This window comes from Procambarus clarkii, chromosome 53, assembly GCF_040958095.1.
Source record: "Procambarus clarkii isolate CNS0578487 chromosome 53, FALCON_Pclarkii_2.0, whole genome shotgun sequence".
NCBI lineage: Eukaryota > Metazoa > Arthropoda > Malacostraca > Decapoda > Cambaridae > Procambarus > Procambarus clarkii.
The window spans coordinates 30,513,211-30,534,553 of NC_091202.1; the positions used below are offsets into that span (position 1 = coordinate 30,513,211).

The 21,343-nt window shown below is 44.0% G+C and overlaps 1 protein-coding gene across 1 annotated transcript in view; it reads left to right on the top strand.

The window, feature by feature from the left end:
• Positions 1-21,343, top strand: part of LOC123767141 (neuronal acetylcholine receptor subunit alpha-7-like) — a 454,788-nt gene that overhangs the window by 217,233 nt on the left and 216,212 nt on the right. Inside the window, 1 exon segment of the mRNA XM_069304850.1 lies at positions 9,460-9,599. Within this exon segment, the coding sequence (XP_069160951.1) occupies positions 9,460-9,599 (140 nt within the window).

The window sequence follows — 21,343 nt, forward strand, 5'->3', positions numbered from 1 at the left end:
GCAATCTGGAGTTAATACAGAGTCTTGTAAAAAATTTAAAAAACATAAAAAATAGATGTCATTGTACCAGAATGAATGTCATTGTGCCAAAATAAATGTCATTGTTCCAGAATAAATGTCATTGTACCAGAATGAAAACTGGGACAATGACATTTTATTCATCTTAGTAAAGAAACATTAAAGAGCAACTCTCTACAAACTCCTTATCTGTTACAATGTTTGTAACAAAATAGTAAATATTTTGAAATAAGCAAAATACCTATTGTAAAAATTAGTAAAATACTAATAAGTAAAATACATGATACCAAAAAAAGCAACAATACCTTTAGTTACTTTAAAAACAAAACAAGAATTAAATATTATATTCTTGAAATACAGACGACTCTAAGCTGCTGAAGATAATCAGGAAGGATGGATTAAAATAATCCAGGATTTGAATGACTGATAAATAATTTTAATGTACCAATGTCATTCGTACACTATAACGAAAATATTCGTGAGTGTACGAAAATATTCGTGAATCGAGCTTAACTCGATTTCCAATCACAACCAAACCAAAAGGGATAGTTTTCCGAGTCTCAACAGGAGTACGTTGGCTTAGTCATAGAGGATTGAATCCTCTTAGTCTGTCTCTTGTCAGAAGAGTGGCTTGACGAGACACATTTAAATTCACTCAAGGGTTATATAAAAGTACGTAAATCTCCAAACTATAAAAAGTGGTGTTGCAATGGATTTCTGGATTCGCTACAATCCAGAAACAATCCCCCGAGTTCCTGGTTTATCTACACAAACTTTTTGTGAAAGATGTGGCTCCTTGACTTCAACCCCCGCACGTGCATGGTAATGATATTCTCGGAACAGATATAAGGAAAAGACAAAGTCAGCATTAAGTCAAGAGATGACGGAGGAAGAGTACAGTTAATGCCGCGCCTGCACCCGAGAGTTTAACACACATCTGCAGTCTATGCATAGCTATTAATGGTTAACAGCAGCTTCCAGTAATTAGCACAAGAAAATGTACAACAGTGTATCTAGCCCTTGTAGCAACCGTAGCCAGATCGGCATGGAATACTCTCTCAAAACAAAAATAACCGTAAAACTAATCTTAATAAAATTTAGACACTTGGAGTAAAGCTGATATGAGCGTTGATAAGGTTGGAATACGAGGAATTAAGTGTTTAATCTCACTCAACCACTTGGGCTGGACGGTAGTTCGAGGGGTTCGCTTCATGCAGGTCGGCGTTCAATCACCAACCGTCCACAAGTGGTTGGGCACCATTCCTTTCCCCCCGTCCTATCCCAAATCCTTATCCTGGCCCCTTCCAAGTGCTATATAGTCCCAATGGCTTGGCGCTTTCAACCTGATAATCCCCTCACTACACGTGAACGTAGTTAAGAAGACAGTTACTTACAGCATCAAAGTTCCTTAAACCTTAAGAAGCTGTAAGTCATGAGAAACCAACCCGTCCTCCTCTAACAGAACGTCGCATTTTGACGTATATTCAACCACAGTCCAAAAATTGTCGTGCAAGAAAGTGGCAGCGGCTCGCGGAATTGACATACTGTCCCCGTTTTCTGTTTTAGGTCCTCTGGTTAAGGTTAGGATAATGGCAATTTAGTTCGACAGTTTGTTGACGTTGGGGAAACCTTAGGAGGATACCTTGAGGTTACCTTGAGGTGCTTCCGGGGCTTAGCGTCCCCGCGGCCCGGTCGTCGACCAGGCCTCCTGGTTGCCGGACTGATCAACCAGGCTGTTGGACGCGGCTGCTCGCAGCCTGACGTATGAGTCACAGCCTGGTTGATCAGGTATCCAGGATGGTAGATCAGGACGGACTGGAGAGAATTAGAATACCTGGAATTCGCACGTAGCTGAATTATGAGGATGTTAGAATACACTTATCACAGCTTTCGTGAAACATAGGAGCTGCTACTTGTTGCCACCTTCCTTACACAATGCCACGAACCTCACGAAATGTCAGATTATGGAGTTCGATCCCCGATGGTCCAAATGGCCGGGGGCACCCTTCCTTCACTTCGTCATTATCAAAGTCCTTTAAAGGGCTACATAGTCATATTGTCTTGGCACCAATGCCTTTCTTAACATAATTTTTGCTCGTGGGAATCTAATTGCTATAATTGCTGAAGCCTTCAAACTATATAAAAGGGCTGTTATTTCCCTCAAACTTGACTTTGACTTTTGCCTAGGTCAGTGAAAATTTTTAGAAGGTATTTTTTTGTACCTGAAGATGTTTAGAACGTACATTTTTGTAACTAAACATATTTAAAAGGTACTTATTTGTACCTGAACATGCTTAGAAGGTACTTTTTTGTACCCGAAGATGTTTAAAAGGTACTTTTTTGTACCTGAAGATATTTTGAAGGTACAATGAATCTGTTTTGTAAAACTGTTTCAAACAGTGTAGTGTATTGAATCTGAACTGAAACAATGAAGATGTTTTGAAGGCACTCAAAACGACGAAGACGTTTTGAAGGTACTTTTAAAAACGCCTTTTTCTGTGTTTTTTTTTAAAGGCTGTCGACATCTTAGGCTGTGACACATCTCTCAGCTCTGGCAGAGGAGCGCAGGGCTCACGTCACCTTAAAGATATCTGGGGCGATTGATAGCCATTTCTTATACTTCGAAGGGATAACCAAATTAGGAAGTATAACACACACACTATCCAGGACGCCCCAACAAAAAATTTTATATAGTGTAATTACCTCGCTAATAAACGTTGATAACCATTACGCAATTAATCCTCGTTTCAACAAACATTCCGCAACTGAGTTATCATAAATAGAGCGTTTACATATTCAAATATTTAAATTATTGTATAAAACTTTTCTGCAAATAAATAACACCATTTTCTCTCTACATATATTTTACATTTTTTTTCAACCTAAATACAATATGAAACCCTATTGCATTGAATTTGATTTAGTGTACTTTGAATTGGAGTGCTGTGCGGGGGTTTGAGTTCTAAGTACTATATGTGGATCTTGTACATATGTTGACATCACAGTGCTCCCGTAACACATATGTCGCATAAGCGCCATATGTGCACCTCGCGAATGTCATATATATATATTTATATATAAGATTTTAAAAATCTCGTTGTCCCTGCCTTCTGTCAGGGCTTTCCTGGAGTCCTGTGAGGATATCGAACCCCCGTTTCTGACAAAGCCACGCTGACACGCTATCCACTGAGCTACGGGAAGCCAGTAGAGGAACGAGGCGTGGATTGACGATTTGCTGTTAGCCTGAGTACTGGAGTCTACGTGACAGTTTTACTATTGACCAAATCCTCCTGTTGACTGACCGAATCCTCCTGTTGACTGACCGAATCCATCTCTTGACCGACCGAATCCTCCTCTCGACCGACCGAATCCTCCTCTTGACTGACCGAATCCTCCTGTTGACCGACCGAATCCTCCTCTTGACCGACCGAATCCTCCTCTTGACCGAATCCTCCTCTTGACCGACCAAATCCATTATATAGGACTCTGGTGAATTAGTCGCTATACGACACTGATTTCCTGTTTAGTAAAGGTTAATGGGAGAAGTTGACGAAGGTAATTAATTCCATCTATACTTATAATGCGAGGGGTCTGTTGTGTGATGCATTTGGCATACAAGAGGAGTGATGGAAGGGAATGTAAGGCAAGGGAGAGAGAGAATTGTCAGGGGAAATCGCCAAGCCATTCCGACTATATAGCACTGGGAAGGGGTCAGGATAAGGATTTAGAATGGGACGGGAGGGAAAGGAATAGTGCCCAACCACTTAGACGGTCGAGGATTGAACGCCGACCTGCATGAAGCGGGACAGTCGCTCTCCCGTCCAGCCCAAGCAAGAGAGGGAGCAAAAGAGATGGAAAAACCGTGTTGTACAGAGGGGAATTGTGTGTTAAGTAGGGAAGGAAGGGGGTGAGGGGGGTCAGCAGAAGGGGGCGTAGGATGGGGCCACCAGAAGGGGGGCCTGGGGGTCAGAAAGGGGGGTGTGGAGGTCAGAAAGGGGGGGTGTGGGAGTCAGAAGAGGGGGGTGTGGGGGACAGCAGGAAGCATAGGACGGGTCCACCAGGCAAGAATCAATACAGTCTACCTCCCCTTTCCCTTTTTCCTTCATCCTATATTGTCCCGTTTTCTGTGTCACGGCTGGGAAGTGTAAACAAATGTCCTTCACGCTGACCTATCCGGCTACTACTGTGCCCTACCCGACCACAACTCTGCCCTGCCCGACCACAACTCTGCCCTACCCGGCCACAACTCTGCCCTACCCGACCACAACTCCGCCCTACTCGACCACAACTCTGCCCTACCCAACCACAACTCTGCCCTACTCGACCACAACTCTGCCCTACCCGGCCACAACTCTGCCCTACCCGACCACAATTCTGCCCTACCCGACCGCAACTCTGCCCTACCCGACCACACCTCACGGCCCCCCCCCCCTCTCTTTACATACGATTATTATTCCAGAATCTGTATGTGTATCTACTTGGCATTTACAATGCTGGCAAATACTGTTATTATTACTGTAATTATACATAATTATGTAAATTATGTTTACTCTTGTAAGCATAATGGAGAATAAATAATATCTCCTAAGCTTTTGCCTATATTTTCTCTACACATGTCAATGTCTTGAATTATTGAAAACTAATTGTGATTCATGTCAGTTTCTATATAAATATCTACAATATATATATATATATATATATATATATATATATATATATATATATATAGATATATATATATATATATATATATATATATATATATATATATATATATATATATATATATATATATATATAATCTGCGGTATATTGTATGAGATTATGTCTGTTTGACTGACTACCTGTCTGTCCCAAGTTGGAGGCCAGACGTTAGAAGCTAGCCACACCAAAATGTGAAGTGTGAATGGTCTGCGGTACGGGATGAACATAGGTTATTCGGGATATCAAGAATTTAAAAAAAAAGAGACCAGCTTGCACGGGTCACATTCAGATACCCACGACGAATTTTGGCACTGCCCGCCAGCTACACCAATAAATATTTTGAAAACAAACATTTAAAACAAAATCTCTATACATCATTATTCACTGATTTCGCCAAATTTAACAGAAATTTTCTGCTATCTACAATTTCCCCTCAGCTCGAAATGTTTCCCCAAATACCCACATTTTCCTCAACGTTAATCAGGATTGATTGATGCAGATTAAGCCACCCAAAAGGTGGCACGGGCATGAATATCCCGTAAGTGGTGGCCCTTTTGAGCCATTACCAGTACCAAGAACTGATACTGGAGATCTGTGGAGGCGCGACTGCACCCTGCATGACGGGAGATGTCTCCCGACTAAATGAGGAAATTATTCATTTTTTTCATATTTTCACAGTGCTAAGCTCCTTCCAAGCGATGACACACCACACGTCGGTGGAAGACAATTATAATTATTTTATAAGACCATAAAGCATAAAGAGACAGAGTGAGACAGAGAGAAAGAGATAGAAAGAAGAAAAAGAGCGAGAAGAATGCAATAACAGACAACTCGGAAAAGAATAAATGAAGAGACTAGAAAGAACAAGGGTGAGTACAAGAGTACCCTCAAGAGTACTTGACAAGAGTACAATTTACTCTTGCTCCCTGCACGAGTGGTCAACAGGAGGAGTGCAGTCAGGAGGGTCGAGGTCGTGGACACCACCTCCAGCCATAATAGTGAGGACAGACACGACAAACAAACTCTTTAATCAATAATAATCACCAGGAATATTAATAAAAACTGACGCAATAATTATAATAAGGCAAGCAGGTGGAACACCAAAGAGGCAAGACCTCGCTTATCTGTAATCACCGATGGGTAAGCAGAGGTAGGGAAGTAGAGCTAGGGCAGTAGAGGTAGGGCAGCAGAGGTAGGACAGCAGAGGTAAGGCAGCAGAGGTAGGGCAGCAGAGGTAGAACAGCAGAAATAGAGCAGTAGAGCTAGGGCAGCAGAGCTAGGCCAGCAGAGCTAGGGCAGCAGAACTAGGGAAGCAGAACTAGGGAAGCAGAGCAAGGGAAACAGAGTTAGGGCAGCAGAGCTAGGGCAGCAGAGCTTGTGCAGCAGAGGTAGGGCAGCAGAGCTAGGGCAGCAGAACTAGGGAAGCAGAGCTAAGGCAGCAGAGTTATGGCAGCAGAGGTAGGGCAGCAGAGCTAGGGCAGCAGAGCTAGGGCAGCAGAGCTAGGTCAGTAGAGGTAGGGCAGCAGAGGTAGAGAAGCAGAGGTAGGGAAGCAGAGGTACGGCAGCAGAGCTAGGGCAGCAGAGCTAGTGCAGCAGAGCTAGGGCAGCAGAGCTAGTGCAGCAGAGCTAGTGCAGCAGAGCTAGTGCAGCAGAGCTAGGGCAGCAGAGCTAGGGCAGCAGAGCTAGGGCAGCAGAGCTAGTGCAGCAGAGCTAGGGCAGCAGAGGTAGGGCAGCAGAGCTAGGGCAGCAGACACACACACACACACATGGGTGGAGAGCGAGATAAGACCAGCGTAGTCTGGCGGTTGTTTACCTTGGGTGACGCCCAGACACTCTGGTCCTCATATACTCTCCCTCTAGCATTATGTTCTCCCTTTATGTCTCTGGCCCTCCCTCATCTCCCTACCTTATCATCTCTGCCCTCCCTCATCTCCCTACCTTATCATCTCTGCCCTCCCTCATCTCCCTACCTTATCATCTCTGCCCTCCCTCATCTCCCTACCTTATCATCTCTGCCCTCCCTCATCTCCCTACCTTATCATCTCTGCCCTCCCTCATCTCCCTACCTTATCATCTCTGCCCTCCCTCATCTCCCTACTTTATCATCTCTGCCCTCCCTCATCTCCCTACCTTATCATCTCTGCCCTCCCTCGTCTCCCTACCTCTCGTGCCTCCCCATTCTCCTCTCCCCTAACGCTCCCTTTCTTCCTCCCTACGACACACATCTAAATCCCCTCCCCCCCATTCGCCTAAGGCTTACATGGCGTTTATATAACGTTCAAATTCTGCTTCATTGATTATTTAACATTTTAGACATATATTCACGTTAAAGGGATGATTTAAGTTAAAGGTATTACAGGTACTCAAACGATATACCCTTTACTGCCACACCACACCAATTACTGCCCCCACCATACCAATTACTGCCCCTATAACACCAATTACTGCCCCCCACACCAATTACTGCCCCCATAACACCAATTACTTACCCACCACACCAATTACCGCCCCACTACACCAATTACTGCCACACCACACCAATTACTGCCTCCGCCACACCAATTATTGCCCCACCACACCAATTACTGCCCCACTACACCAATTACTGCCCCCATCACGCCAATTACTGCCCCCATCACACCAATTACTGCCTCACCACACCAATTACTGCCCCCACCACACCAATTACTGCCCCCATTACACCAATTACTGCCCCCATCACACCAATTACTGCCCCCACTACACCAATTACTGCCCCCACCACACCAATTACTGCCCCCACCACACCAATTACTGCCCCCACCACACACAGACACCTTCTCTTCCTCACAGGCCACGATGAGACATTAATAACTTACCTTCCAAAACATCTGGCAGTGTGTGTGTGTGTGTGTGTGTGTGTGTGTGTGTGTGTGTGTGTGTGTGTGTGTGTGTGCTCTCTTAGTTGTGCTTGCGAGGGTTGAGCTTTGGCTCTTTGGTAACACCTCTCTAATGGCATCCTACTGGTGGACAGGTTCCTGAGCTTATTGGCCTCTATCATATCTACATTTGTAACTTGTGTATGGAGTCAGCCTCCACCACATCACTGCCTAATGCATTCCCTTTCTTGACTACTCTGATTCTAATGTCTCTGTGGCTCGTTTGGCTACTTGGCTTCCACTCTTCCACCTGTGTTCCCATGTGCATGTACCACCCATGTTAAATAATCCGTTCTTATATACCCTATCTATTACCCCTGAGAATTTGGTATGTGGTGATCATGTCCTCGCGAGCACTTCTGTCTTCCAGAGGGTGTGTGTGTGTACTCATCTAGTTTTGCTTACAGTGTCACGTTTCTACTCTTAAATCTCGCTGGGCAAATATATATATATATATATATATATATATATATATATATATATATATATATATATATATATATATATATATATTTATATATATATATATATATATATATATATATATATATATATATATATACAGAGAGAGAGAGAATGATTAAATACGACACGTCTTCAGATAAAGAATGAATACATGAGGAACAATTGTGCGTTAAATACAAATATGAAAGACTCGAAGGAATATGAGGGCAATCAAACACATGATTAAGGAATAGGGGGATAAGTTTAGGGCAAGGGGAATAGGCCAATAAAACACTGGGGTAAGGCGTTGGGTCCGAAACACAATGAGTCACCGTGGGTGACAATAACCACAGCTGTGAACATAAAGAAACGACGACGTTTCAGTCCGTCTTGGACCGAAACTCTTTAACGGATCACTGATAATGATTCGGGACGGTGCAAAACGTCGTTGTTTCTTCCCTTTCTGAAGACTCTGGTCCTGTCGGTGGGAGAAGAGACCTCGGTAGAGAGGGTGTCATTATCCGGAGGGAGAGGTGAGGGAGGGGTGAGGGAGGGAGGGGTGAGGGAGGTAGAGGTGAGAGAAGGAGGGGTGAGGGGGGGACAGACTGACCCAGGCACCACTGGTACCGTCTCTAGTATATATTTATATTTATAACATAGAACGTCTGTTTGTCCGAGGATGGAATCCAAACTTTGCACAGTAATTGTTGTCGGGTACGTGCCTTACATGGGCGGGTCAGCTGTATTGTCTCAAGTGTTGGTAAGGGTAATGTTAACCAAAAGATTTATTCCGCCATTGTTTTTGGCCGCTTCGTCACAGTAACATGACGGATCACCTTTTCTTGTGCTGACCTCATACCGAATAGAGAATCCAGTGTTGACATAAAAAATCTTCCCTAAATCTATTAATTAGTTCCTCATCACCCCCTACCCCCCTGTCCCTGCTTCCATCAACAGCTAGGTGAAAGGATAAGGCGGACGAAGTCATCACCCACACTTTGCTTGTACGAGCCAAGACCCACAGGTCGGCGCTCAATCCCCCGACCGCCCAAGTAGTTGGGCACCATTCCTTCCCCTCACCCCGTCTCATCCAAAATCCTTATCCTGATCCCTTCCAAGTGCTATATATACATATAGTCGAATCGGCTTGGCGCTTGCCCCCTGATAATTCCCCCTCTCCAATTAATAGCAATAATGTACATCCTTTGCTTTCATATAGACTGATGATCTGAGTGTGGAATACCATCGTGTTCCGTTTTCTTTTTTCAGAAGATAGCTGAAAGCAGGAATAATTGTGTTTCCCCCCCTTTCGTTCTCGTTTTCGTTTTCTGTCACAGTTCTCTGACCTTTCTCTCTCTCTCTCTCACCCCCACAGAGGCGGCGTGCGGCCACAATGAACGGAGGCTCCTACACGATCTGCTCGACAATTACAACCCGCTGGAGAGGCCAGTGGGCAACGAGAGCGAGCCGGTGGTGGTGTCCTTCGGGATCACACTCCAACAGATTATAGACGTGGTAGGTTACCCTGCTGCCTAGAACCAAAACCAATACTACAATCAATTTTTAAATATAAAAAAATAAAAAGTGAAAAAAAAATAATTTTATTTTATTTAGAGTAATACAACTGCTTCTATAATAATTCTAGAAAATTATTTGCTGTGTCAGTTCATTCAAATAATTAGCAAGTGCTATATAAGAGAAAAGCAGTTATTTCGAATATTTTTGTTTACAAACATTAGCTTAACAGCTATCTAGTCATATCACATTAAATAACATAAATACAAAAAAAAATAAAAATAATCATTCAAATCAACCAATAAAAAGAATTTGGTAAAGAAATATATATATAGAAGATCTTAAGAGAGAGAGAGAGACTGATATCAACTAAGCCTAGGGCAAGCTCTTCTTGCATGTTGCTTCTGCACAGTTGATGACACTGTCTTATTTACGGGAAAAGCAACGTTCAAGAAGGCCTTGTTTTCGGCTCACGCGATATCAGGAAGTTGTTATGTAAAAACAACGGTCCAATCTGTTGAATTATATTAAGTGTGCTGTAGAGTAGTCTCGATGTATTGGTGTTTAGAAGTTGTTCATTGTCTAACTTCTCTACTGGTTACACAAATCATCTAAACCCATCATCATTAAATCAGACGATATCTCTTGAATAAAATCTATTTTAGTTCCCCCCTTTCGTTGAGAATCATCAGAATCTTTCCGATAATGAATCCGATCAAAAAGTCAGCCAGAGATCGTAATTTGGAGTCTTGATATAGCAATTGCCATTATATATATATATATATATATATATATATATATATATATATATATATATATATATATATATATATATATATATATATATATAATTGTTTTCTTGTTTAACTCAAAGACGAGAGTCTGGATGTGTTAATTGCAACAAAGTCTTCAAGTTGCGTGAACTGTACTTTCTTAAAGGACACATGAATGAAAATGAAGAACAAAACAAAAAAACAGAATGAAGAATAAAGTAATATGGGAAGAGGCACAACAGATTGGGAGAAAAGGATTAGAGATAAAACATGATAACATTTAAGGCTTGATTAGTTGCCCCTGGCGACCCGCGCCTTTAAGCCCTAACTCACTTAAACTTTCAGCTTAAACAAATGCCGTCAAAAGCCACTATGTAGTTATAAAAGGAAAGTGGAGTGTTAGTCGTAAGTCTTTGTAACGGAACCTTTGGAAGGTGTTCCCCCTCCCTCCCTTTATGTAGGAGGTAGCAGGTTGCTTTGTCACCTTCCCTGCCTCAGGAAAGGTGACAAACTTGCCCGCAGGGGAGGTGACAAAATTGCCCGCAGGGGAGGAGGATCCATGTAGAACACCACTAAAGGACCTCGCTCAATTACAATATTTATTAAAATAATTTGATTACTACCAAATGAATACTTATAACAATATAAAATAAACAAATTATAATGAAACTATAAATAATTATACAAATACTTTTGCTTTATGTGAAAATTATAAAAGATAAACGGAAAGAACACGTAGTTCATAACTCAATATACTCTAATAAAAACATAATTACTATCCATTTGAGAGAATCTAATAAAATATAAGTCTTCTGCAGCATGAAGAAATGTGCCCGACACTCAGATTAATGTGTTTACATATAGATATGCACAAAAACACACACATTCATTACATATATATAGATATATTATATATATATGGAAACGTATAATCACAAAAGGGAAAATCCAAACAAGAAATTACTTGAGCGGGGATTACATCGTGTGTTGATCTACGCTTTCGCGTAAATCGACACTTGGTGTAGTCTCCGCTCAAGTAACTTCTCGTTTAGTCTTCCCTTCGGGACTATACGTTTTCTCTCACACGTCTAAAACTGGGATTATATCCTAGCGGCCCGGAAGCACCCACAAATAAAATTATTGAAACTAACCTAAGCAATAACCCATGGCAGCTAGTCAGCCCTTCAATATTGTTCTGTTTTACTCATTAATCCTTGCGTGCCCTTCCCTTATTACTTGTTGCGCAGATGAAAGAAAAACACAGAAAAAGAGAAAATAAGGTTTTGGCAGCGGGGTGGCAAACCATGTCCATATTAAAGTTGGGCATTATAGGGCAGTATCCCCTGATCCACGGACGACCGCTCACCGTTTTCTATAAAAAATAAAAACGGATCATCTCTTCCCTGTATAAAAATAATGTCTTCTTCTAATTAATCCCATTGTGTATTATTTTTGTTTATATACATTCATATATATTTATACATATATAGATTTATATTTAAATAGCCAAATGATGCATGTAAATAAGTAAGAAAGGATTTTGTTTTAATGCTAAATAATCATACGAGTGTCTTATGCATGTTAATTCTTCCTCTTGGCCCTACAGGCTCTCAACTGTCATGGTAAACCATCTGTCATACACTGATCCCGTCACATGACACCTTCATGACACTCACACTGTTGGCCACATGACAGCTTCATGACACTCACACTGTTGGCCACATGACAGCTTCATAACACTCACACTGCTGGCCACATGACAGCTTCATGACACTCACACTGTTGGCCACATGACAGCTTCATGACACTCACACTGTTGGCCACATGACAGCTTCATAACACTCACACTGCTGGCCACATGACAGCTTCATAACACTCACACTGCTGGCCACATGACAGCTTCATGACACTCACACTGTTGGCCACATGACAGCTTCATGACACTCACACTGTTGGCCACATGACAGCTTCATGACACTCACACTGTTGGCCACATGACAGCTTCATGACACTCATACTGTTGGCCACATGACAGCTTCATGACACTCACACTGTTGGCCACATGACAGCTTCATGACACTCACACTGCTGGCCACATGACAGCTTCATGACACTCACACTGCTGGCCACATGACAGCTTCATGACACTCACACTGTTGGCCACATGACAGCTTCAAAACACTCACACTGCTGGCCACATGAGAGCTTCATGACACTCACACTGCTGGCCACATGACAGCTTCATAACACTCACACTGTTGGCCACATGACAGCTTCATGCCACTCACACTGCTGGCCACATGACAGCTTCATGCCACTCACACTGCTGGCCATATGACAGCTTCATAACACTCACACTGCTGGCCACATGACAGCTTCATAACACTCACACTGCTGGCCACATGACAGCTTCATGCCACTCACACTGCTGGCCACATGACAGCTTCATGACACTCACACTGTTGGCCACATGACAGCTTCATGCCACTCACACTGCTGGCCACATGACAGCTTCATAACACTCACACTGTTGGCCACATGACAGCTTCATGACACTCACACTGTTGGCCACATGACAGCTTCATGCCACTCACACTGTTGGCCACATGACAGCTTCATAACACTCACACTGCTGGCCACATGACAGCTTCATAACACTCACACTGTTGGCCACATGACAGCTTCATGACACTCACACTGTTGGCCACATGACAGCTTCATGCCACTCACACTGTTGGCCACATGACAGCTTCATGACACTCACACTGCTGGCCACATGACAGCTTCATGACACTCACACTGTTGGCCACATGACAGCTTCATAACACTCACACTGCTGGCCACATGACAGCTTCATAACACTCACACTGCTGGCCACATGACAGCTTCATAACACTCACACTGCTGGCCACATGACAGCTTCATGACACTCACACTGTTGGCCACATGACAGCTTCATGACACTCACACTGCTGGCCACATGACAGCTTCATAACACTCACACTGTTGGCCACATGACAGCTTCATGCCACTCACACTGCTGGCCACATGACAGCTTCATGACACTCACACTGGTGGCCACATGACAGCTTCATGACACTCACACTGCTGGCCACATGACAGCTTCATAACACTCACACTGCTGGCCACATGACAGCTTCATAACACTCACACTGCTGGCCACATGACAGCTTCATGACACTCACACTGTTGGCCACATGACAGCTTCATGACACTCACACTGCTGGCCACATGACAGCTTCATGCCACTCACACTGCTGGCCACATGACAGCTTCATGACACTTACACTGTTGGCCACATGACAGCTTCATAACACTCACACTGCTGGCCACATGACAGCTTCATAACACTCACACTGCTGGCCACATGACAGCTTCATGACACTCACAGGCCTCTTCATATATACTGTATATATATATATGTACACACGAGCATATACATAATGTCAGTGTACCAATGTACTTATACAAAAACATCCACTCTGGTGTTGAATATACAGATTCACATTTACTACAAACAAAAATACATAAAATAAAACGTCACACACCCACACACACACACACATACCACCCACACACACCTGCGGGGGTGACAAACTCAGGATGACAATCACGGCTGGAACAAACTCAGAGGATGGGATGGAACAGGAAGCCTGGATGAAGGGAATATTCCAGCAAATGTGGGATGAATTCAGTGAAGGACTGAGGGTAATGAGGAAGACAGTAGCCAACCTGCAGGATGAACTAAGGGCAGCAAAGGAGGAGATAAGTTGCCTGAAGGAGACTCCTCCACAATACCAGACACAAACCGTGCCTCAGGGAGATGGGAATGCTACTGTGGAGGGGACCACCACGACTCAGCTCTCATTTGCTGAAATGCTTAAAAAGAGCCCTGAAGCTAGGTCTGCAGTTAAGGAAGTTGCCATGGAAGTGGCTTCCTCTCAGGAAGCAGCTAGATGTACTAGCCGAATGATAGAGAAAAAAAGAGCAGTAGTAGTAGCAGGCATTAAAGAGCAAACAGGGACCAGCCCAAAGGAGTGGAGAGACAAGGACAAAAACATAGTTACCGAGATCCTTAAAGCGGTAAGGATGGAGGGAAATGAACTAAATGTTGAAAAGGTTTTCAGGTTTGGAAAGTACAACAAAGAAAGAGACCGGATGATAAAGATGGTATTCATGAGCGAAATCACGAAAGAGGAACTGTTAGCAAGGATGAGCAGTCTAGCAAATGTACAGAGGTTCAAAAAAGTATTCCAGCAGAGGGATATGACAAGGGAAGAGAGAAAGCAGGCAGCAGACGTGAGGAAGGAGTGCAGGGAGAGAGAAAGGAATCAGAGAGCCACAACCCCGATCCCTGCAACCCGGGAGGAGTGAGGAATCCTCCTCAAACAGTGCAATAGCCACAGGGAGTGGGGCACCACCTCCACATTCTACCCAACAGACACCCTACCTGCCCCATCCCCTGTCAGCCACCCACCAAGTTCCCACCTAAAACACCCTACCCCAACCCATCCCTCCTCCCACTCACCCCTCCCCCCAGGACCTCCCTTCTCCCCCATCCCCCAAGCCCTCCCTTCTCCCACATGCCCTCCTGTCTTTCCCACCCCCAAGCCCTCCGTTCTCCCCCGCCCCCCTAAGCCCTCCACTCTCCCCCACCCCACCTAAGCCTTCCCCTCTACACCACTCCCCTAAACCCTTCCCTCTTCCTCACCCACCTCAGCCTTCCCTTTTCCCCCAAGCCCTCCCCCCTTTTCTGCCCCCCCCCTTCTCCCCCCTTCTCCCCCCATCCCCCCAAGCCTCTCCTCCCCTCCATGCTTCCCCAACCCTCCCCCTCTTACCCACCCTCCAACCCTCCCTCTCTCACCCCCCCAACCCTCCCCCTTTCACTCTCCACCCCTACCCTCCCACTCTCACCCCCCCTACCCTCCCCCTCTCCCCCATCCACCCCTTACCCCCTCCCCCCCAAGACCTCCCTCCTACCCCAGTCTCCCCGTACCAGATCCTCCCAGCTCCCGCTCACCCCAGACCCCACAGGTCCCCCCAGAGGAGAAGCAGAAGAGAGTCAGTTTCAGGGTAATGTACTCGAACATAGATTGGATCACAAGCAAGGCAAGTGAACTAAGGGAAAGGGCAGAAGAAGTGAACCCAGATGTAATCAGACTCGCTGAAACAAAACGCTCTGGAATCATAATGAATCCCTTGTTTCTCCAGGAGTACACAGTAATAGGAAAAGAGAGGGAAGGTAGGGGAGGAGGCGGAGTGGCCCTACTCATGAGAAAGGAATGGAGTTTTAAGGAGATGGCTATCTCAGGCTGTGAGGGTTTCAGAGACTACATAGCAGGCACCATGACAATGGGGGGACCAAGAATAGTAGTAGCAGTAATATATAATCCTCCACCAAATGACAGGAGACCCAGTCAAGAGTATGAAAACAACAACATAGCAGTTAACACTATAATTGAGAGGGGCAGCCTCTGCTGCCTGTAGAAATAGATCCCACCTGCTCATCATGGGGAATTTCAATCACGGAAGGATTGACTGGGAAAACAAGGAACCGCATGGAGGCGAGCATACGTGGAGAGCCAAATTATTGGAGGTGGTGACTAGAAACTTTTTAACCCAGCATGTCAGAGAACCCATAAGGATGAGAGGGAATGACGAACCAGCGAGATTCGACCTAGTCTTCACTCTGAACGACTCCGACATAAGAGAAATCGGTTTTGATGTCCCAGTAAGAATGAGCGACCACAGTATACTGGTGTTTGAGTACTTGATTGAAGAAGGGTTATTGAACTCGAGGAGGGATACCGAAAACAAAAGGTTAGCATACCGAAAGGGAAACTATGAGGAGATAAGAAAATTCCTAATAGATATAGCATGGGAAACAGAGGTCAGGGGAAAGACGGCCCAAGACATGATGGACTACATCACGCAGAAGTGCAAGGACGCAGCAAACAAGTTTGTCCCAGTCCAAAAGGAAAACAGTGAAATGAAGATGAGAAACCCATGGTTTAATCAGAGATGTAGGCTAGCTAAGCAGCAAAGTAAAAGGGCATGGAGAAACTATAGGAATAACAGGACACTTGAGAGCAGAAAAAGATATCAGAATGCCATGAATGAATATGTCAGGATGAGAAGAGAGGCAGAAAGACAATACGAAAATGACATCGCAAGCAAGGCAAAGACTCAGCCTAAATTGCGGCATAGCCACATCAGGAGAAAAACAACAGTAAAGGGACAGGTTATGAAATTAAGAATACGGGAAGAAGGATTCACTACAAACGACAAGTGTGTGAGGAACTGAATAAGAAACTCCAGGAGGTCTTCACCTTAGAGCAAGGAGAAATCCCAGAGATAAGAGAGGGAATAGCTTACCAAGATCCACTGGAAGAGTTTGAGATTATCAGCGGGGAAGTTAGGAAGTGTTTACTAGAATTGGATGTAGCAAAGGCTATAGGCCCAGATGGAATCTCCCCTTGGATACTAAATGAAGGAGCAGAAGAACTGTGCCTGCCACTCTCCATAGTGTACAACAAATCACTGGCAACAGGGGAACTGCCAGAAATTTGGAAAGCAGCTAACGTAGTCCCGGTATACAAGAAAGGGAATAGACAGGAGGCACTGAACTACAGGCCAGTGTCCCTAACCTGCATACCATGCAAGCTGATGGAGAAGATTGTGCGAAGAAAGCTAGTGGAACATCTGAAGCGAAAGAACTTTGTAACACAGCATCAACATGGGTTCAGGGATTGCAGGTCCTGTCTCACAGGGTTACTTGAATTCTACGACCAGGCAACAAAAATCAGGCAAGAAAGAGAAGGGTGGGCAGACTAAATATTTTTGGATTGTCAGAAAGCCTTTGATACAGTGCCACACAAGAGGATAGTGAAAAAGCTGGAAATGCAGGCCAGTGTGAAAGGGAAGGTACTCCATTGGATACAGGAGTACCTAAGCAACAGGAGACAACGAGTCAGTGTGAGGGGTGAGGTCTCAGATTGGCGAGACGTTACAAGTGGAGTCCCGCAGGGGTCAGTCCTTGGACCTATACTGTTTCTGATATATGTAAATGTTCTCCCAGCGGGTATAGAATCGTTTCTCTCAATGTTTGCTCATGATGCAAAAATTATGAGGAGGACTGAAACAGAAGATGAAAGTAGGTGGCTACAAGATGACCTAGACAGACTGAGTGTATGGTCCAACAAATGGCTGTTGAAGTTCAACCCGAGTAAATGCAAAGTAATGAAACTAGGCGGCGGAAACAGGAGGCCAGACATAGGATACAGAATAGGAGATGAAGTACTTAATGAAACGGACAGAGAGATAGATCTAGGAGTTGATATCACACCAAACCTGTCTCCTGAAGCCCACATAAAAAGAATAACGTCTGCGGCATATGCGAGGCTGGCTAACATCAGAACAGCGTTCAGGAACCTATGTAAGGAATCATTCAGAATCTTGTACACCACATATGTAAGACCAATCCTGGAGTATGCGGCCCCAGCATGGAGCCCGTACCTTGTCAAGCACAAGACGAAGCTGGAAAAAGTCCAAAGGTATGCCACTAGACTAGTCCCAGAACTAAGAGGCATGAGTTACGAGGAAAGGCTGCGGGAAATGCACCTTACGACCCTGGAGGACAGAAGAGTAAGTGGAGACATGATCACAACCTACAAAATCCTCAGGGGAATCGACCGGGTAAACAAGGATAAACTATTCAACACTGGTGGGACGCGAACAAGGGGACACAGGTGGAAACTGAGTACCCACATGAGCCACAGAAACGTTAGAAGGAACTTTTACAGTGTCAGAGTAGTTAACGGATGGAATGCATTAGGCAGTGATGTGGTGGAGGCTGACTCCATACACAGTTTTAAATGTAGATATGATAGAGCCCAGTAGGCTCAGGAATCTATACACTAGTTGATTGACAGTTGAGAGGCGGGACCAAAGAGCCAAAACTCAACCCCCCGCAAGCACAAATAGGTGAGTACACACACCCACACACACACCCACACACACCCACACACCTACACACACACCCACATACCAACCCACATCCACCTACACACCCATACACACGCACACACACACACACACCCACACACACACACCCATACACACACACACCCACACACACCCACACCCACACACACACCCACACCCACACACACCCACACCCACACACACACACACCCACACCCACAGTATATCACCCTGCCCCCACCTACCTACCATCCGTCACCCCCTTCACCAATCTCTTATGCTTCCCCCGCTAACTAAACCATAACCATTAATTTACCAATGATTGACTGAAAACAGATGCTGGACCGGTAGCCTGGTAGGTCGGACCATCATTGGGTGAACTTTCAGCACGTAAGTAAACAGGAAAAATAATACCCAAGTGAAAATTGAGAGACTATATTTATATATATTTTTATATATATATATATATTTATATAGGACAGCGAATTCCAAAAAACTATTAGTTAGCAATAAGTCTTTTGGATTTTTAAGGAAATTAAGCTCTTTGGTTGAACTTAAAACTTGCATAATGTCATTATCACAGTTATAATGATATTCAAGAAAACCAAAGGCAGGACAACAACCAAAAAAATCTATTGTAGCTAGATCAGGTGTGAAGTGAAAAGGAAAAAATTATTATGTAAAACAATATATATATATTTCAAATATGTATATTAGCATAATGAACTAATCTTCAACACGCTACAGCTGGCTGAAACTATGAAAAAAATATTGAACTGGATCGATGGCTAATGTTTTTGTGAAGGATGAGATGATAGACACGAATTAAAAAAATGTAATTGGAAATATTTCTCGATTCCTGAGCAACACACAAAATGTTCGTCTTTAATTTTATTCACACACACACATGGCACTTTTCCCCCCCCCCCCCTTGATATCGTTCGATAACACACACACACACACACACACACACACACACACACACACACACACACACACACACACACACACACACACACATATACACAAGGCTTTGCTGAGAAATGCCGCATTTTGCAATGCTGCAAAATGCAGCTTTTCAACGTATGATTTTGGGTTTGGCTTGCAATAAGCTAAAATATTGTTCCTCTGTGAGAACAACCATGAGAGCAACGTGCAAAAACTTGATATTTCTGTTGTGTTCACATAGGTCTTCGATATTAGGTACTGTACATGCGCTTTTCAACCAGTGAACATTTTTCGCAGATTTCCTCGTGTATATGTCTCCATAATTACCCCTCGTGGACAGGTTGGAACGATTCTGTGTGCGTAGATGTTACATTTATAACTTTTTGTGTGTGTAAACATTAACTTCCACATGTTGACCAGACCACACACTAGAAGTTGAAGGGACGACGACGTTTCGGTCCGTCCTGGACCATTCTCAAGTCGATTGACCGAAACGTCGTCGTCCCTTCAACTTCTAGTGTGTGGTCTGGTCAACATACTTCAGCCACGTTATTTTGACTCATCGCCTGCTTAACTTCCACATGTTCCAATGCTGTTCTGTATCGTTATTAGGCAGATTATGACTAAGATAATCTGGGCGATGAACATCTGTTTAGTGAGTGACGGCGCTCTGTTGAATCCACAAGAGGGGATTGCTATCGTATCCACAAGAGAGGAATTCCTGAAAAAGACGCACCACGATCCTCATCCAGAACACGCCTGGAGTGCGCGACTATGTCGATAAATGAACTAGTGATCAATGCATGAATTCGTTTTTACCCAATCAGTTTTTACTCAATCAATTTTGTGTTGTCAGTTTCAATCACTGACAACACAAAACCTGAGTGACACCACACTACCTGGGTGACACCACACTACCTGGGTGACACCACACTACCTGGGTGACACCACACTACCTGGGTGACACCACACTACCTGGGTGACACCACACTACCTGGGTGACACCACACTACCTGGGTGACACCACACTACCTGGGTGACAACACCACTACCTGGGTGACACCACACTACCTGGGTGACACCACACTACCTGGGTGACACCACACTACCTGGGTGACAACACCACGGGTGTTGTCACCCAGACCTCCCACGCCAAGACGTCCCACCGACGCACTTCTGAGAAACTTCTCGGAAGATAAGGATTAATTAGGCGACAGCGAGGAACAGTGAGAGAGAGATGAGAGAGCGATAGAGAGCCTAGACATGTCGGCCGAGGAGGGAGAGGGGTGACGCAAGAACTAGAGACCCTAGTCTCTAGTCTCTCTCTAGAGAGAGAGAAGATAGAAGATAAGAGAGATAGAGAGAACAGAGAAGACAGGAAAAACGAAGAGAAAAAGGAAGACAGGGAAAAGAAAAAAAACAAGTCAGAAAAGAAAAAAAGAGAGGGAGACGGAAATCGAAGAAACGAATAAATAGACTGACGAGAAAGAAATAGAGAGAGAGAGAGAGAGAGAGAGAGAGAGAGAGAGAGAGAGAGAGAGAGAGAGAGAGAGAGAGAGAGAGAGAGAGAAATAGATGATTGTCAGGTAGGCAGACAGAAACACGAAGACTGATGGACAGAAACAGGAAGATGGAAGAACAAACACAGACAGATTTGTATTATATATATATATATATATATATATATATATATATATATATATATATATATATATATATATATATATATATATATATATATATATATATATATATATTGCCTAAGTAAAACTGCACTTCTCACTGAAGTTTATCAGAAATTGGGCATAAACCAATTTCAACAGATCACAACATATATATACTGTACACAGTCCTGATGCTATGGCAATCATGCCAATTAACTGCACTACCCATTTACAGCATTCACTTGCTACAATGATACAGTGTGAGATTCCAAGTATCAGGTGAGATACAGATGAGATACAGGTGAAATACATACCATCATGGTACAGAAAAGCCCTCTCACCCAACATCACTCTT